A 15,989-nucleotide genomic window follows, 5' to 3' on the forward strand; every position below is an offset into this window, starting at 1 on the left:
TTTTACTGTCACACACGAGCGTTGTATGAGCCTCCGCTCAGGTTTTGCTCTCACACACAAGCCTTGTACGAGCCTCCGCTCAGGTTTTACTCTCACACACGAGCCTTGTACGATCCTCCTTTCAGGTTTTACTTTCACACACTAGCCTTGTATGATCCTCCTCTCAGGTTTTACTCTCACACACAAGCCTTGTACGATCCTCCTCTCAGGTTTTGCTGTCACACACGAGCGTTGTATGAGCCTCCGTTCACGTTTAGCTCTCACCCACAAGGTTAGTACAATTCTCTTTCCCTGCTCATGTTTTACTCTCTCCCTTGAGTTTGCACAATCTGTCGCGCTATGCTCAGGTTTTACGCTCACCCACGATGTTTGTACGAACCTCCGTCCTCCGCTAGACTTGTACAGCAGCACACAAGCTCTTCACCAACCGCCATGCTGCGCTAGATTTGTACAAAGCACACGGGCTGTGCACCATCTGACAGTTTGTTGTTTTATACTAACACACTTCTCTTATTCTGTACAAGAAATTTATGTAATAAAAAAAAAATAAACTTAATGTACAAATCAAGAAAAAAAAACAAAAAATCAGCAGCTTAAATAAAAGGCAAGAGGCTGGAACAGAAACTCTGCACCCATCCGTGTGTCCCGCCACCAGCCAAAATGCTTCATTTGTTCAATAAATTAATGGGAGGGGATGTAAACAACGGGCAGGGAGCTGACAAAATGGAGGGGGCATTAATTAGGAGGTGGTGGGGAGAAGTTCGATCACAGGGTCAGCTGCAACAGACTCCCCATTTGTGGCACAGATATTCCCCGCTGTCCGCTCTTCTCTTCTTGTGTCAGCACATCTGATGAAAGTTCACTCCACGCGCACCAGCAGTCCCCTCAAGATGGTGGCCCCCTTTTCCTTGGTCAGCCACTCCACTTCAGAGCTAGGAATCCTGGGATCCAAAATATCTGAGGTCCCTGCTGATGGAGGACCAATTTTATATGATCCTGGTCGTACACAGACCTGCAGAGCAACTTGGGCTCCAAATGTGCGCTGAGAGCGGGGGTCTCTGAACCTGAAATTGGAGAAAGGCAAAGTTCAGAATGGAGAGGAGACCAATGAATATTATATAAAGGGTACAAGAACTAAAGCAATAAAGGGGGGTAATGACCATACAATGCACATCTCCTAAGCACAGAGAGAAGCGGGTAGTACCAGCCAGTGACCAACCACTGCCGTACTGGCCAAGTATCAAGTGGTACCAAGCCAATGACTAACGACTGCCGTACTGGCCGAGTAGCAGGTGGTACCAGCCAATGACCAACCATTGCCGTACTGGCCGAGTACCAAGTGGTACCAAGCCAACGACTAACGACTGCCGTACTGGCCGAGTAGCAGGTGGTACCAGCCAATGACTAACCACTGCCGTACTGGCCGAGTAGCAGGTGGTACCAGCCAATGACTAACCACTGCCGTACTGGCCGAGTAGCAGGTGGTACCAGCCAATGACTAACCACTGCCGTACTGGCCGAGTAGCAGGTGGTACCAGCCAATGACTAACCACTGCCGTACTGGTTGAGTAGCAGGTGGTACCAGCCAATGACCAACCATTGCCGTACTGGCCGAGTACCAAGTGGTACCAAGCCAATGACTAACGACTGCCGTACTGGCCGAGTAGCAGGTGGTACCAGCCAATGACTAACCACTGCCGTACTGGCCGAGCAGCAGGTGGTACCAGCCAATGACTAACCACTGCCGTACTGGCCAAAGCGCGGTACTAGGCAATGAAAAACCAAAGCTGTACTGACCAAGTAGCAGGCAATACCAGCCAATGCCTAACCATTGCACTACTGGCCGAGAAGTGGGCAGTACCAGTCAATGCCTAACCATTGCCCTACTGGCCGAGAAGTGGGCAGTACCAGTCAATAACTAACCATTGCCGTACTGGTAAAGGAAATGTAATAGCCAATGAATAACTATTGCCGCACTGGCCAAGTGGGCACTACCAGCCAATGCCTAACCATTGCCATACTGGCCAAGTAGTGGGCAGTACCAGCCTATAACGACTACAAAATAGGTCATAACATTTATAAATCCCCATGTGTAGAAGACCCTCAGGAGTCCATTAGAAACTAAGTCCTGAGTCCATGAGAAACTCCTAATCAAAAGATCTATCCATCACCGGCAGGGGCTGAGCAGTTCACCGTACTCTCTCATGACTAACCAATACTGGCACAGGCAGAGCAGTACACTGTACCATCCCATGACTAACTATTACTGGCTCACACTCACTGGACTTTGGGACAGAAGTCAGGCAGGCCAGCATATCGCAGAGTGGGTGATAGGACCACGCTTTGCACCTCGCGGCTCTGCAAGACGTTGGGCTCAGATGTTGGGAAGCCATTTTGTGGATCGGTCTTTATTGGCATAGATGTGAGAATACAGGATGAGCCTACGAAGAAAGAGCGGTAAGAAAACATAAAGAACCTGCAAAGGGCAGCAAGAACACACGCCTGTTGAGGAGACCAGTGAGAATACATAAGGAATCTGCAGAAGAGGAGAGCAGTGAGAATACACAATATCAAAAAGATATAAATAAACTGGAGCAGTGAGCAGCAACTAACAGAATGGTTTTTAACAGGGAAAGATGCAATAAAAATGAAAAAAGCATATACAGAATGGGAGGAATAGGGCTAAGCAACAGCACATGTGAAAAAAACTTTGGTACACTAATAGATCACAGACTGAATATGAGTCAACAGTGTGATGCAGCAGCAAAAAAGGCAAATGCAATTCTAGGATGTATTAACAGAAGCATACAGTCTAGATCACGTGAAGTCATTATGTCCCTCTACTCCTCTTTGGTCAGACCTCATCTGGAATACTGTGTCCAGTTTTGGGCACCACATTTTAAAAAAGAAATCAACAAACTGGAGCAAGTTCAGAAAAGAGCGACCAGAATGGTGACCGGTCTGCAAACCCTGTCTTATGAGGAAAGGTTGCAGGATTTGGGAATGTTTAGCTTGCAGAAGAGAAGACTGAGAGGAGACTTAATAGCTGTATACAAATATATAAAGGGCTGTCACATTGTAGAAGGATCATCTTTATTCTCATTTGCACAAGGAAAGACTAGAAGCAATGGGATGAAACTGAATGGGAGGAGACACAGATTAGATATTAGAAAAAACTTTTTGACAGTTAGAGTGATCAATGAGTGGAACAGGCTGCCACGAGAAGTGGTGAGTTCTCCTTCAATGGAAGTCTTCAAACAGAGGCTGGACAGACATCTGACTGGGATGATTTAGTGAATCCTGCATTGAACAGGGGATTGGACCAGATGGCCCAGGAGATCCCTTCCAACTCTACCATTCTATGATTCTATTATTCTATGGAACCTGCGGAAGAGGAAAGCAGTGAGAATACACAAGGAACCTGTGGAGGAGAGCAGTGAGAATACACAAAGAACCTGTGGAGGAGAGCAGTGAGAATACACAAAGAACCTGTGGAGGAGAGCAGTGAGAATACACAAAGAACCTGTGGAGGAGAGCAGTGAGAATACACAAAGAACCTGTGGAGGAGAGCAGTGAGAATACACAAAGAACCTGTGGAGGTGAGCAGTCAGAATATACAAAGAACCTGTGGAGGAAAGCAGTGAGAATACACAAGGAACATGTGGAGGAGAGCAGTGAGTATACACAAAGAACCTGTGGAGGAGAGCAGTGAGAACACACAAAGAACCTGTGGAGAGCAGTGAGAACACACAAAGAACCTGTGGAGGAGAGCAGTGAGAATACACAAGGAACCTGTGGAGGAGAGCAGTGAGAACACACAAAGAACCTGTGGAGGATAGCAGTGAGAATACACAAGGAACCTGTGGAGGAGAGCAGTGAGACTACATGATGAATCTGTGAAAATGGTGAGCAGTGAGAATACACAAAGAACCTGTGGAGGAGAGCAGTGAGAATACACAAAGAACCTGTGGAGGAGAGCAGTGAGAATACACAAAGAACCTGTGGAGGAGAGCAGTGAGAATACACAAGGAACCTGTGGAATAGAGCAGTGAGTATACACAAGGAACCTGTGCAGGAGAGCAGTGAGAATACACAAAGAACCTGTGGAGGAGAGCAGTGAGAATACACAAGGAACCTGTGGAGGAGAGCAGTGAGAATACACAAAGAACCTGAGGAGGAGAGCAGTGAGAATACACAAAGAACCGGTGGAGGAGAGCAGTGAGAATACACAAAGAACCGGTGGAGGAGAGCAGTGAGAATACACAAAGAACCTGTGGAGGAGAGCAGTGAGAATACACAAAGAACCTGTGGAAGAGAGCAGTGATAATACACAAAGAACCTGTGGAGGAGAGCAGTGAGAATATACACAGAACCTGTGGAGGAGAGCAGTGAGAATATACAAAGAACCTGTGCAGGAGAGCAGTGAGAATACACAAAGAACCTGTGGAGGAGAGCAGTGAGAATACACAAGGAACCTGTGGAGGAGAGCAGTGAGAATACACAAAGAACCTGAGGAGGAGAGCAGTGAGAATACACAAAGAACCGGTGGAGGAGAGCAGTGAGAATACACAAAGAACCGGTGGAGGAGAGCAGTGAGAATACACAAAGAACCTGTGGAGGAGAGCAGTGAGAATACACAAAGAACCTGTGGAGAGCAGTGAGAATACACAAAGAATCTGTGGAAGAGAGCAGTGATAATACACAAAGAACCTGTGGAGGAGAGCAGTGAGAATATACACAGAACCTGTGGAGGAGAGCAGTGAGAATATACAAAGAACCTGTGCAGGAGAGCAGTGAGAATACACAAAACCTGTGGAGGAGAGCAGTGAGAATACACAAAGAACCTGTGGAGGAGAGCAGTGAGAATACACAAAGAACCTGTGGAGGAGAGCAGTGAGAATACACAAGGAACCTGTGGAGGAGAGCAGTGAGAATACACAAGGAACCTGTGGAGGAGAGCAGTGAGAATACACAAGGAACCTGTGGAGGAGAGCAGTGAGAATACACAAAGAACCTGGGAGGAGAGCAGTGAGAATACACAAGGAACCTGAAAGGAGAGCAGTGAGAATACACAAGGAACCTGAAAGGAGAGCAGTGAGAATACACAAGGAACCTGTGGAGAAGAGCAGTGAGAATATACACAGAACCTGTGGAGGAGAGCAGTGAGAATATACAAAGAACCTGTGCAGGAGAGCAGTGAGAATACACAAAGAACCTGTGGAGGAGAGCAGTGAGAATACACAAGGAACCTGTGGAGGAGAGCAGTGAGAATATACACAGAACCTGTGGAGGAGAGCAGTGAGAATATACACAGAACCTGTGGAGGAGAGCAGTGAGACTACAAAAAGAACCTGTGGAGGAGAGCAGTGAAAATACACAAGGAACCTGAGAGGAGAGCAGTGAGAATACACAAAGAACCTGTGGAGGAGAGCAGTGAGAATACACAAGGAACCTGTGGAGGAGAGCAGTGAGAATACACAAGGAACCTGTGGAGGAGAGCAGTGAGAATACACAAAGAACCTGTGGAGGAGAGCAGTGAGAATACACAAGGAACCTGTGGAGGAGAGCAGTGAGAATACACAAGGAACCTGAGAGGAGAGCAGTGAGAATACACAAAGAACCTGTGGAGGAGAGCAGTGAGAATACACAAGGAACATGTGGAGGAGAGCAGTGAGAATACACAAGTCCTGTGGAGGAGAGCAGTGAGAATACACAAGGAACCTGTGGAGGAGAGCAGTGAGAATACACAAGGAACCTGTGGAGGAGAGCAGTGAGAATACACAAGGAACCTGTGGAGGAGAGCAGTGAGAATACACAAAGAACCTGTGGAGGAGAGCAGTGAGAATACACAAGGAACCTGTGGAGGAGAGCAGTGAGAATACACAAGGAACCTGTGGAGGAGAGCAGTGAGAATACACAAGGAACCTGTGGAGGAGAGCAGTGAGAATACACGAGGAACCTGTGGAGGAGAGCAGTGAGAATACACGAGGAACCTGTGGAGGAGAGCAGTGAGAGTACATGATGAATCTGTGAAAATGGTGAGCAGTGAGAATACACAAAGAACCTGTGGAGGAGAGCAGTGAGAATACACAAAGAACCTGTGGAGGAGAGCAGTGAGAATATACAAGGAACCTGTGGAGGAGAGCAGTGAGAATACACAAGGAACCTGTGGAGGAGAGCAGTGAGAATACACAAAGAACCTGTGGAGGAGAGCAGTGAGAATACACAAAGAACCTGTGGAGGAGAGCAGTGAGAATACACAAAGAACCTGGGAGGAGAGCAGTGAGAATACACAAAGAACCTGTGGAGGAGAGCAGTGAGAATACACAAAGAACCTGGTAGGAGAGCAGTGAGAATACACAAGGAACCTGAGAGGAGAGCAGTGAGAATACACAAGGAACCTGTGGAGGAGAGCAGTGAGAATATACATAGAACCTGTGGAGGAGAGCAGTGAGAATATACAAAGAACCTGTGGAGGAGAGCAGTGAGAATACACAAGGAACCTGTGGAGGAGAGCAGTGAGAATACACAAGGAACCTGTGGAGGAGAGCAGTGAGAATACACAAGGAACCTGAGAGGAGAGCAGTGAGAATACACAAGGAACCTGTGGAGGAGAGCAGTGAGAATACACAAGGAACCTGTGGAGGAGAGCAGTGAGAATACACAAGGAACCTGTGGAGGAGAGCAGTGAGAATACACAAGGAACCTGTGGAGGAGAGCAGTGAGAATACACAAAGAACCTGTGGAGGAGAGCAGTGAGAATACACAAGGAACCTGTGGAGGAGAGCAGTGAGAGTACATGATGAATCTGTGAAAATGGTGAGCAGTGAGAATACACGAGGAACCTGTGGAGGAGAGCAGTGAGACTACATGATGAATCTGTGAAAATGGTGAGCAGTGAGAATACACAAAGAACCTGTGGAGTAGAGCAGTGTGAATACACAAAGAACCTGTGAAGGAGAGCAGTGAGAATACACAAAGAACCTGTGGAGGAGAGCAGTGAGTATACACAAGGAACCTGTGCAGGAGAGCAGTGAGAATACACAAAGAACCTGTGGAGGAGAGCAGTGAGAATACACAAGGAACCTGTGGAATAGAGCAGTGAGTATACACAAGGAACCTGTGCAGGAGAGCAGTGAGAATACACAAAGAACCTGTGGAGGAGAGCAGTGAGAATACACAATGAACCTGTGGAGGAGAGCAGTGAGAATACACAAAACCTGAGGAGGAGAGCAGTGAGAATACACAAAGAACCTGTGGAGGAGAGCAGTGAGAATACACAAAGAACCTGTGGCGGAGAGCAGTGAGAATACACAAAGAACCTGTGGCGGAGAGCAGTGAGAATACACAAAGAACCTGTGGAGGAGAGCAGTGAGAATACACAAAGAACCTGTGGAGGAGAGCAGTGAGAATACACAAAGAACCTGTGGAGGAGAGCAGTGAGAATACACAAAGAACCTGTGGAGGAGAGCAGTGAGAATACACAAAGAACCTGTGGAGGAGAGCAGTGAGAATACACAAAGAACCTGTGGAGGAGAGCAGTGAGAATACACAAAGAACCTGTGGAGGAGAGCAGTGAGAATACACAAGGAACCTGTGGAGGAGAGCAGTGAGAATACACAAGGAACCTGTGGAGGAGAGCAGTGAGAATACACAAAGAACCTGGGAGGACAGCAGTGAGAATACACAAGGAACCAGAAAGGAGAGCAGTGAGAATACACAAGGAACCTGTAGAGGAGAGCAGTGAGAATACACAAGGAACCTGTGGAGGAGAGCAGTGAGAATACACAAGGAACCTGTGGAGGAGAGCAGTGAGAATACACAAGGAACCTGTGGAGGAGAGCAGTGAGAATACACAAGGAACCTGTGGAGGAGAGCAGTGAGAATATACACAGAACCTGTGGAGGAGAGCAGTGAGAATATACACAGAACCTGTGCAGGAGAGCAGTGAGAATATACAAAGAACCTGTGCAGGAGAGCAGTGAGAATACACAAAGAACCTGTGGAGGAGAGCAGTGAGAATACACAAGGAACCTGTGAAGGAGAGCAGTGAGAATATACACAGAACCTGTGGAGGAGAGCAGTGAGAATATACACAGAACCTGTGGAGGAGAGCAGTGAGAATACAAAAAGAACCTGTGGAGGAGAGCAGTGAGAATACACAAGGAACCTGAGAGGAGAGCAGTGAGAATACACAAGGAACCTGTGGAGGAAAGCAGTGAGAATACACAAGGAACCTGTGGAGGAGAGCAGTGAGAATACACAAAGAACCTGTGGAGGAGAGCAGTTAGAATATACAAAGAACCTGTGCAGGAGAGCAGTGAGAATACACAAAGAACCTGTGGAGGAGAGCAGTGAGAATATACACAGAACCTGTGGAGGAGAGCAGTTAGAATATACAAAGAACCTGTGCAGGAGAGCAGTGAGAATACACAAAGAACCTGTGGAGGAGAGCAGTGAGAATACACAAAGAACCTGTGGAGGAGAGCAGTGAGAATATACAAGGAACCTGTGGAGGAGAGCAGTGAGAATACACAAGGAACCTGTGGAGGAGAGCAGTGAGAATACACAAAGAACCTGTGGAGGAGAGCAGTGAGAATACACAAAGAACCTGTGGAGGAGAGCAGTGAGAATACACAAAGAACCTGGGAGGAGAGCAGTGAGAATACACAAAGAACCTGTGGAGGAGAGCAGTGAGAATACACAAAGAACCTGGGAGGAGAGCAGTGAGAATACACAAGGAACCTGAGAGGAGAGCAGTGAGAATACACAAGGAACCTGTGGAGGAGAGCAGTGAGAATATACATAGAACCTGTGGAGGAGAGCAGTGAGAATATACAAAGAACCTGTGGAGGAGAGCAGTGAGAATACACAAGGAACCTGTGGAGGAGAGCAGTGAGAATACACAAGGAACCTGTGGAGGAGAGCAGTGAGAATACACAAGGAACCTGAGAGGAGAGCAGTGAGAATACACAAAGAACCTGTGGAGGAGAGCAGTGAGAATACACAAAGAACCTGTGGAGGAGAGCAGTGAGAATACACAAAGAACCTGTGGAGGAGAGCAGTGAGAATACACAAAGAACCTGTGGAGGAGAGCAGTGAGAATACACAAAGAACCTGTGGAGGAGAGCAGTGAGAATACACAAGGAACCTGTGGAGGAGAGCAGTGAGAATACACAAAGAACCTGGGAGGACAGCAGTGAGAATACACAAGGAACCTGAAAGGAGAGCAGTGAGAATACACAAGGAACCTGTAGAGGAGAGCAGTGAGAATACACAAGGAACCTGTGGAGGAGAGCAGTGAGAATACACAAGGAACCTGTGGAGGAGAGCAGTGAGAATACACAAGGAACCTGTGGAGGAGAGCAGTGAGAATACACAAGGAACCTGTGGAGGAGAGCAGTGAGAATATACACAGAACCTGTGGAGGAGAGCAGTGAGAATATACACAGAACCTGTGCAGGAGAGCAGTGAGAATATACAAAGAACCTGTGCAGGAGAGCAGTGAGAATACACAAAGAACCTGTGGAGGAGAGCAGTGAGAATACACAAGGAACCTGTGAAGGAGAGCAGTGAGAATATACACAGAACCTGTGGAGGAGAGCAGTGAGAATATACACAGAACCTGTGGAGGAGAGCAGTGAGAATACAAAAAGAACCTGTGGAGGAGAGCAGTGAGAATACACAAGGAACCTGAGAGGAGAGCAGTGAGAATACACAAGGAACCTGTGGAGGAAAGCAGTGAGAATACACAAGGAACCTGTGGAGGAGAGCAGTGAGAATACACAAAGAACCTGTGGAGGAGAGCAGTTAGAATATACAAAGAACCTGTGCAGGAGAGCAGTGAGAATACACAAAGAACCTGTGGAGGAGAGCAGTGAGAATATACACAGAACCTGTGGAGGAGAGCAGTTAGAATATACAAAGAACCTGTGCAGGAGAGCAGTGAGAATACACAAAGAACCTGTGGAGGAGAGCAGTGAGAATACACAAGGAACCTGTGGAATAGAGCAGTGAGTATACACAAGGAACCTGTGCAGGAGAGCAGTGAGAATACACAAAGAACCTGTGGAGGAGAGCAGTGAGAATACACAAGGAACCGGTGGAGGAGAGCAGTGAGAATACAGAAAGAACCGGTGGAGGAGAGCAGTGAGAATACACAAAGAACCTGTGGAGGAGAGCAGTGAGAATACACAAAGAACCTGTGGAGGAGAGCAGTGAGAATACACAAAGAACCTGTGGAGGAGAGCAGTGAGAATACACAAAGAACCTGTGGAGGAGAGCAGTGAGAATACACAAAGAACCTGTGGAGGAGAGCAGTGAGAATACACAAAGAACCTGTGGAGGAGAGCAGTGAGAATACACAAAGAAACTGTGGAGGAGAGCAGTGAGAATACACAAAGAAACTGTGGAGGAGAGCAGTGAGAATACACAAAGAACCTGTGGAGGAGAGCAGTGAGAATACACAAAGAACCTGTGGAGGAGAGCAGTGAGAATACACAAGGAACCTGTGGAGGAGAGCAGTGAGAATACACAAGGAACCTGTGGAGGAGAGCAGTGAGAATACACAAGGAACCTGTGGAGGAGAGCAGTGAGAATACACAAGGAACCTGTGGAGGAGAGCAGTGAGAATACACAAAGAACCTGGGAGGAGAGCAGTGAGAATACACAAGGAACCTGAAAGGAGAGCAGTGAGAATACACAAGGAACCTGAAAGGAGAGCAGTGAGAATACACAAGGAACCTGTGGAGGAGAGCAGTGAGAATATACACAGAACCTGTGGAGGAGAGCAGTTAGAATATACAAAGAACCTGTGCAGGAGAGCAGTGAGAATACACAAAGAACCTGTGGAGGAGAGCAGTGAGAATACACAAGGAACCTGTGGAGGAGAGCTGTGAGAATATACACAGAACCTGTGGAGGAGAGCAGTGAGAATACAAAAAGAACCTGTGGAGGAAAGCAGTGAAAATACACAAGGAACCTGAGAGGAGAGCAGTGAGAATACACAAAGAACCTGTGGAGGAGAGCAGTGAGAATACACAAGGAACCTGTGGAGGAGAGCAGTGAGAATACACAAAGAACCTGTGGAGGAGAGCAGTGAGAATACACAAGGAACCTGTGGAGGAGAGCAGTGAGAATACACAAGGAACCTGAGAGGAGAGCAGTGAGAATACACAAAGAACCTGTGGAGGAGAGCAGTGAGAATACACAAGGAACCTGTGGAGGAGAGCAGTGAGAATACACAAGGAACCTGTGGAGGAGAGCAGTGAGAATACACAAGGAACCTGTGGAGGAGAGCAGTGAGAATACACGAGGAACCTGTGGAGGAAAGCAGTGAGAATACACAAGGAACCTGTGGAGGAGAGCAGTGAGAATACACAAGGAACCTGTGGAGGAGAGCAGTGAGAATACACGAGGAACCTGTGGAGGAGAGCAGTGAGAATACACAAAGAACCTGTGGAGGAGAGCAGTGAGAATACACAAGGAACCTGTGGAGGAGAGCAGTGAGAATACACAAAGAACCTGTGGAGGAGAGCAGTGAGAATACACAAAGAACCTGAGGAGGAAAGCAGTGAGAATACACCAGGAACCTGTGGAGGAGAGCAGTGAGAATACACAAGGAACCTGTGGAGGAAAGCAGTGAGAATACACAAGGAACCTGTGGAGGAGAGCAGTGAGAATATACACAAGGAACCTGTGGAGGAAAGCAGTGAGAATACACAAGGAACCTGTGGAGGAAAGCAGTGAGAGTACATGATGAATCTGTGAAAATGGTGAGCAGTGAGAGTACATGATGAATCTGTGAAAATGGTGAGCAGTGATAAGGCATGAAGAGCCTGAGGAGAATGAGAATACACGAGGATTCTGCAGAGGAAATTCGTGAATACACAATGAATCTGCAAAGAAGAAGCAGAATGCAGAAATATTCACACCCTATTATGGATTAATTCAGAATGACACACAGGCAGTACTCGGCTCACGCACCTGGGAGAAGCTCCCCCCGGTCCAGCGTCCTCCGCACACTGCCCGCACTGCTGCCCTGGTATGCGATGTGCCACTTCTTGTATTGGGTACATGATAACCGCGGACTCAGCCTGAAAAACACCAGAGCTGTGAGCGAGAAAATCCAGAATTCCCACAATCTCAATGTGAAAGCTTCAAGTACCTGAGGGGAAAGCTGCACCATCCCGTGGGCTCGGCGTACTCCCGAGGGGGGTCTCCCCTCTTACTGTACATCTCATCTCCTCGCAGCTTACTGCAAGATTCACAGTGACAAACGCACAACTTCGAGTCCTCCACGAAATAGCCATCTACGAGACAGAGGAAATGACTGTGAAAGGAACTGTAAGAGGCCTAGGAGAGAGAAAGTAAGGAGGTAGAGAGGAAGAAGGTAGAGGAGGATGAGGAAGAGAGGAAGGAGGAGGAAAAGGCCAAAGTGAAAGAGGGAGGAGGAAGAGGCTTGGAAAAAAAATGAAAGAAGCACAAGACAGAAAGGGTGGAGGAGGCGGAATTTGAGGAAAGAGACAAAGGAGGAGGATGAGGGCAAGGAAAAATAATAGGTTGAGGAAAGAGGAAAAAATGGTCAAGGAGAAAAAGGAAGGAGGAGGAAGAGGCCAAGGAGAGGGAGGAAGAGGGAACGGCCGAAAAGAAGGGAAGGAGGAGGAGAAAAAGACAGAGGAGAAAGGAGGAGTAGGAAGAGGCCGAGGAAAGAGGAAAAAGAAAACAGTCCGAGGAAAGAGAAGGTAGAGAAGGAAGAGCCAGCGAAAACATGAGAAAGTAGGAGGATGAGGAAAAGGCCAAAAGAGACAGGAAGGAAAAGGAGAGAAAAAGGTCGAGATGGGAGAAAAAGTAAGGATGGATGAAGAGACTGTGGAAACAGGAGGCAGAGACCGAGGAAAGAGGAAGGAGGAACAAAAAGCAGAGGAGAGAAGGAGGAGGAAGAAAGGAGAAGAAAAAGGAGGAGGAAGAGGACAAGAGAAAAAAAAAAAAAAAAGTCCAAGGAGAGAGAGGGAAGAGCCACAGAAAATATGAGAAGGAGGAGGATGAGGAAAAGGCCAGAAAGAGAGAGGATGTTTGTGGAGGAAAAGGCTGAGGAGAGAAAGGAAAGAGGAGGACAAAAAAGTTGAAATGGGAGAAAAAGTAACTATGTCAAAAGAGGAGGAAGAGGCTGAGGAAAGAGGACGGAAAGTAGAGAAGAGAGAGGAAGGAAGAGGATGAGACTGGATAGAGGCCGGAAGGAGGAGGAAAAGAGGAGAAAAAGGAAGAAGGAGGAAAAGGCTGTCTAAAGTTAGGAAGGAGTAAGAAAAAGCAGATGAAAGAAGGGAAGGAGAAGGAAAATAAGAAAAGAGAGGAAGATGTAAAAGGCAGAGAGGAAACAGTTGAGAAACCAAAGATAAATAAAAAGACAAAGGAAAGAGCCAGTGGGGGACGCTGAGGAAAGAGGCAGTGGGGGACGCTGAGGAAAGCGGCAGTGGGGGACGCTGAGGAAAGCGGCAGTGGGGGACGCTGAGGAAAGCGCCAGTGGGGCACGCTGAGGAAAGAGCCAGTGGGGGACGCTGAGGAAAGAGCCAGTGGGGGACGCTGAGGAAAGAGCCAGTGGGGGACGCTGAGGAAAGAGCCAGTGGGGGACGCTGAGGAAAGAGCCAGTGGGGGACGCTGAGGAAAGAGCCAGCGGGGGAGCAGTCAGTCTCTTACCAGGCAGCAGCAACAGCTCTTTGAAGCGGAGGCAGAGGGCGAGATATTCACAGCTGAGTAGAGCCATAGGGTCTGGCGGAAGCCAGCACAAACTTTCCTTCACACCTGCAGAGATGGAGAAGCTTATCTACATCTCTGAACTTGAAAGGGTTCAAAGGCGGGCTACTAAAATGATAAATGGAGTTGGTTCACTACAATACCCAGAAAGGTTATCAAAATTAGGTCTATTTACTCTAGAAAAGAGAAGACTTAGGGGAGACCTAATATATATGTACAAGTATATCAGAGGGCAATACAGAGATCTCTCCAATGAACTGTTTGTACCAAGGACGGTGACAAGAACAAGGGGGCATTCTCTTCGTTTGGAGGAAAGACAATTTCTGCCCCAGCATAGAAGAGGGTTCTTCACGGTAAGAGCAGTGAGGCTCTGGAATTCTCTTCCTGAGGAAGTGGTGATGGCCAACTCACTGAATGAATGTAAGAAAGGAATGGAGGCTTTTCTTGTGAGTAACAGTATAGAAGGTTACGAATAACAGAATATTATAGGTAGATGGGTGACCCAGCTTAGGGGAAGGAATTTTTTTCCCTATGGACAAAATTGGCTTCTACTCTGTGGGTTTTCTGCCTTCCCCAGGATCAACAATGCAGAACAGCTGCACTAACAATAGGCTGAACTAGATGGACATAAGGTCTTCCTTCAGCCTTCAAAACTATGTCACTATGTTATGTTACCTTACCTTAGTGGTCGACAACTTTTAATGGCTAACTGAAAAGATAAGAAACAAGCACATTTTTTGAGACAGATCAGGTCTCACCCAAACCCCCCATTACTAAATGGGTAATGAGAATCAAGAATCGTAGCAAGCTGCGATTGTACTCGCATAATCGGACGAGACTCGCCAATGCAAGGCAATGGGTGAGTGACGAACTGGCGGACCGCTGCCGCCAAATTGTGATGGACAGCGGACCCTGTGCCACCAATAGGTCACAATCCCACCACCGACACAGGTTTGTCAGCGGACGGAGAGATGCGACACACTGCCGGCACACGGCTATCACGGGCACAGTGGGGACTTTTCTTAGTTACCCACCACCGGCACCACGTGGCAAAAATACAGCAAGTTAATCTTGCTCTAACAATTTATCGCAGGGGGTATTTTGGATGCCCCACCACTAACAACCTTCCAAGAACTGCGGGGATTTATGTATATCCCACTTTCTCAGTTTCCCTTTGGAACTCGCAGCTCTCCGGCGCCCCCTTACCCTCAGGTCAGTCAGGGAACTGCACCTAGGATAATTAGTCGCTGGACGGACTGCTTGTTGTGCACGGGCAATTAGACTACGGCAGTAAGGGAATTATCAATGCTGTGGCCTCAACCACTCATTCAGCAATATAAGACCCTTCTGTACTGCCAGCTAGCCTCGCCAGCCGCGCACACCACGCTGCCACCAGCCACGCTTTACTTAATCAAAGAGTTAATTAAGAGGGTCCGCGGCAAACCCCTGAAATTAGTAGCGATTATCTAAAAAAAGGCGCATAGTTCGATTCTAAGAGCATGGAGACAGAGCTAATAGATTTTATCATTTATTCCCAAAAGAACGCGGGCAGTGATTACATAGATAAAAGTTGCTATAAAGTTGAGACATTACATATGTAAAATATAAAACAAAGTGGATGAAAGAACAGAAAGTAACACTCACATGTGCGTAGTTGGTATTAGACAGACCATGTGGCTGGGGGAGGGGCACTTAACCAAACGTCCCCACTCATCCACACGTCTCTCTGGCAGGACTCCAGCTGAACTGACTGGAATTTGGTAGGGAATACCTATAGCCTAGGGTCTGTGACCTCACGAAATGGGCAGTCTGGTGAGGTCCAACCCCCCTTTCTCTAAGTTATGATTTGGCTACAAAACTTGGAATAACTATATCTAAACGAGAGAAGCCTGTACCAACACACATAGGGCATCATTGTTTGTGATTTATCGCATAGAACACCACCATGCATGCCATAATTAGGACACTCCATTTGGGGGCAATCCATATCTCAGTTTCTGGAGGTCCGAGAATCGTGAAACTTAGGGGTTTAGAAAACTGGCCTCGTGCCCTTTGCAGAAATGTGAGTTTCATATCTCTATCACAAGCGAAGCGCGCGCTGGAGCTTCTTTTAATATTTCCTATACCTCTATGCAACCCGCATTTTTCAGAACAAAGAAATGCTTTCCCTTGCAGGAGGGGGGGGTGCGAGAGGAAATGGACGGTTTCAGGTTTCACAGAGCTGCATGCAGGAAGAC

General features: G+C 47.4%; 1 protein-coding gene across 2 annotated transcripts in view; it reads right to left on the bottom strand.

Annotated features, from left to right (window-relative positions):
• Window positions 1-476: 476 nt before the first annotated feature.
• Window positions 477-15,989, bottom strand: part of NEURL4 (neuralized E3 ubiquitin protein ligase 4) — a 112,227-nt gene continuing 96,714 nt past the window's right edge. For both annotated transcript variants that reach the window (XM_073564057.1, XM_073564056.1), the window contains exons 25-29: window positions 13,696-13,800; window positions 12,167-12,311; window positions 11,986-12,095; window positions 2,282-2,441; window positions 477-1,064 (exon numbers count right to left, since the gene is read on the bottom strand). In XM_073564057.1, the coding sequence (XP_073420158.1) occupies window positions 860-1,064; window positions 2,282-2,441; window positions 11,986-12,095; window positions 12,167-12,311; window positions 13,696-13,800 (725 nt within the window). In that variant the 3' untranslated portion in view covers window positions 477-859. The remainder of the gene's footprint in view (window positions 1,065-2,281; window positions 2,442-11,985; window positions 12,096-12,166; window positions 12,312-13,695; window positions 13,801-15,989) is intronic.

This window comes from Dendrobates tinctorius, unplaced genomic scaffold (genome assembly GCF_039654945.1).
Source record: "Dendrobates tinctorius isolate UK_male_01 unplaced genomic scaffold, ASM3965494v1 ptg000424l, whole genome shotgun sequence".
NCBI classification, from domain to species: domain Eukaryota; kingdom Metazoa; phylum Chordata; class Amphibia; order Anura; family Dendrobatidae; genus Dendrobates; species Dendrobates tinctorius.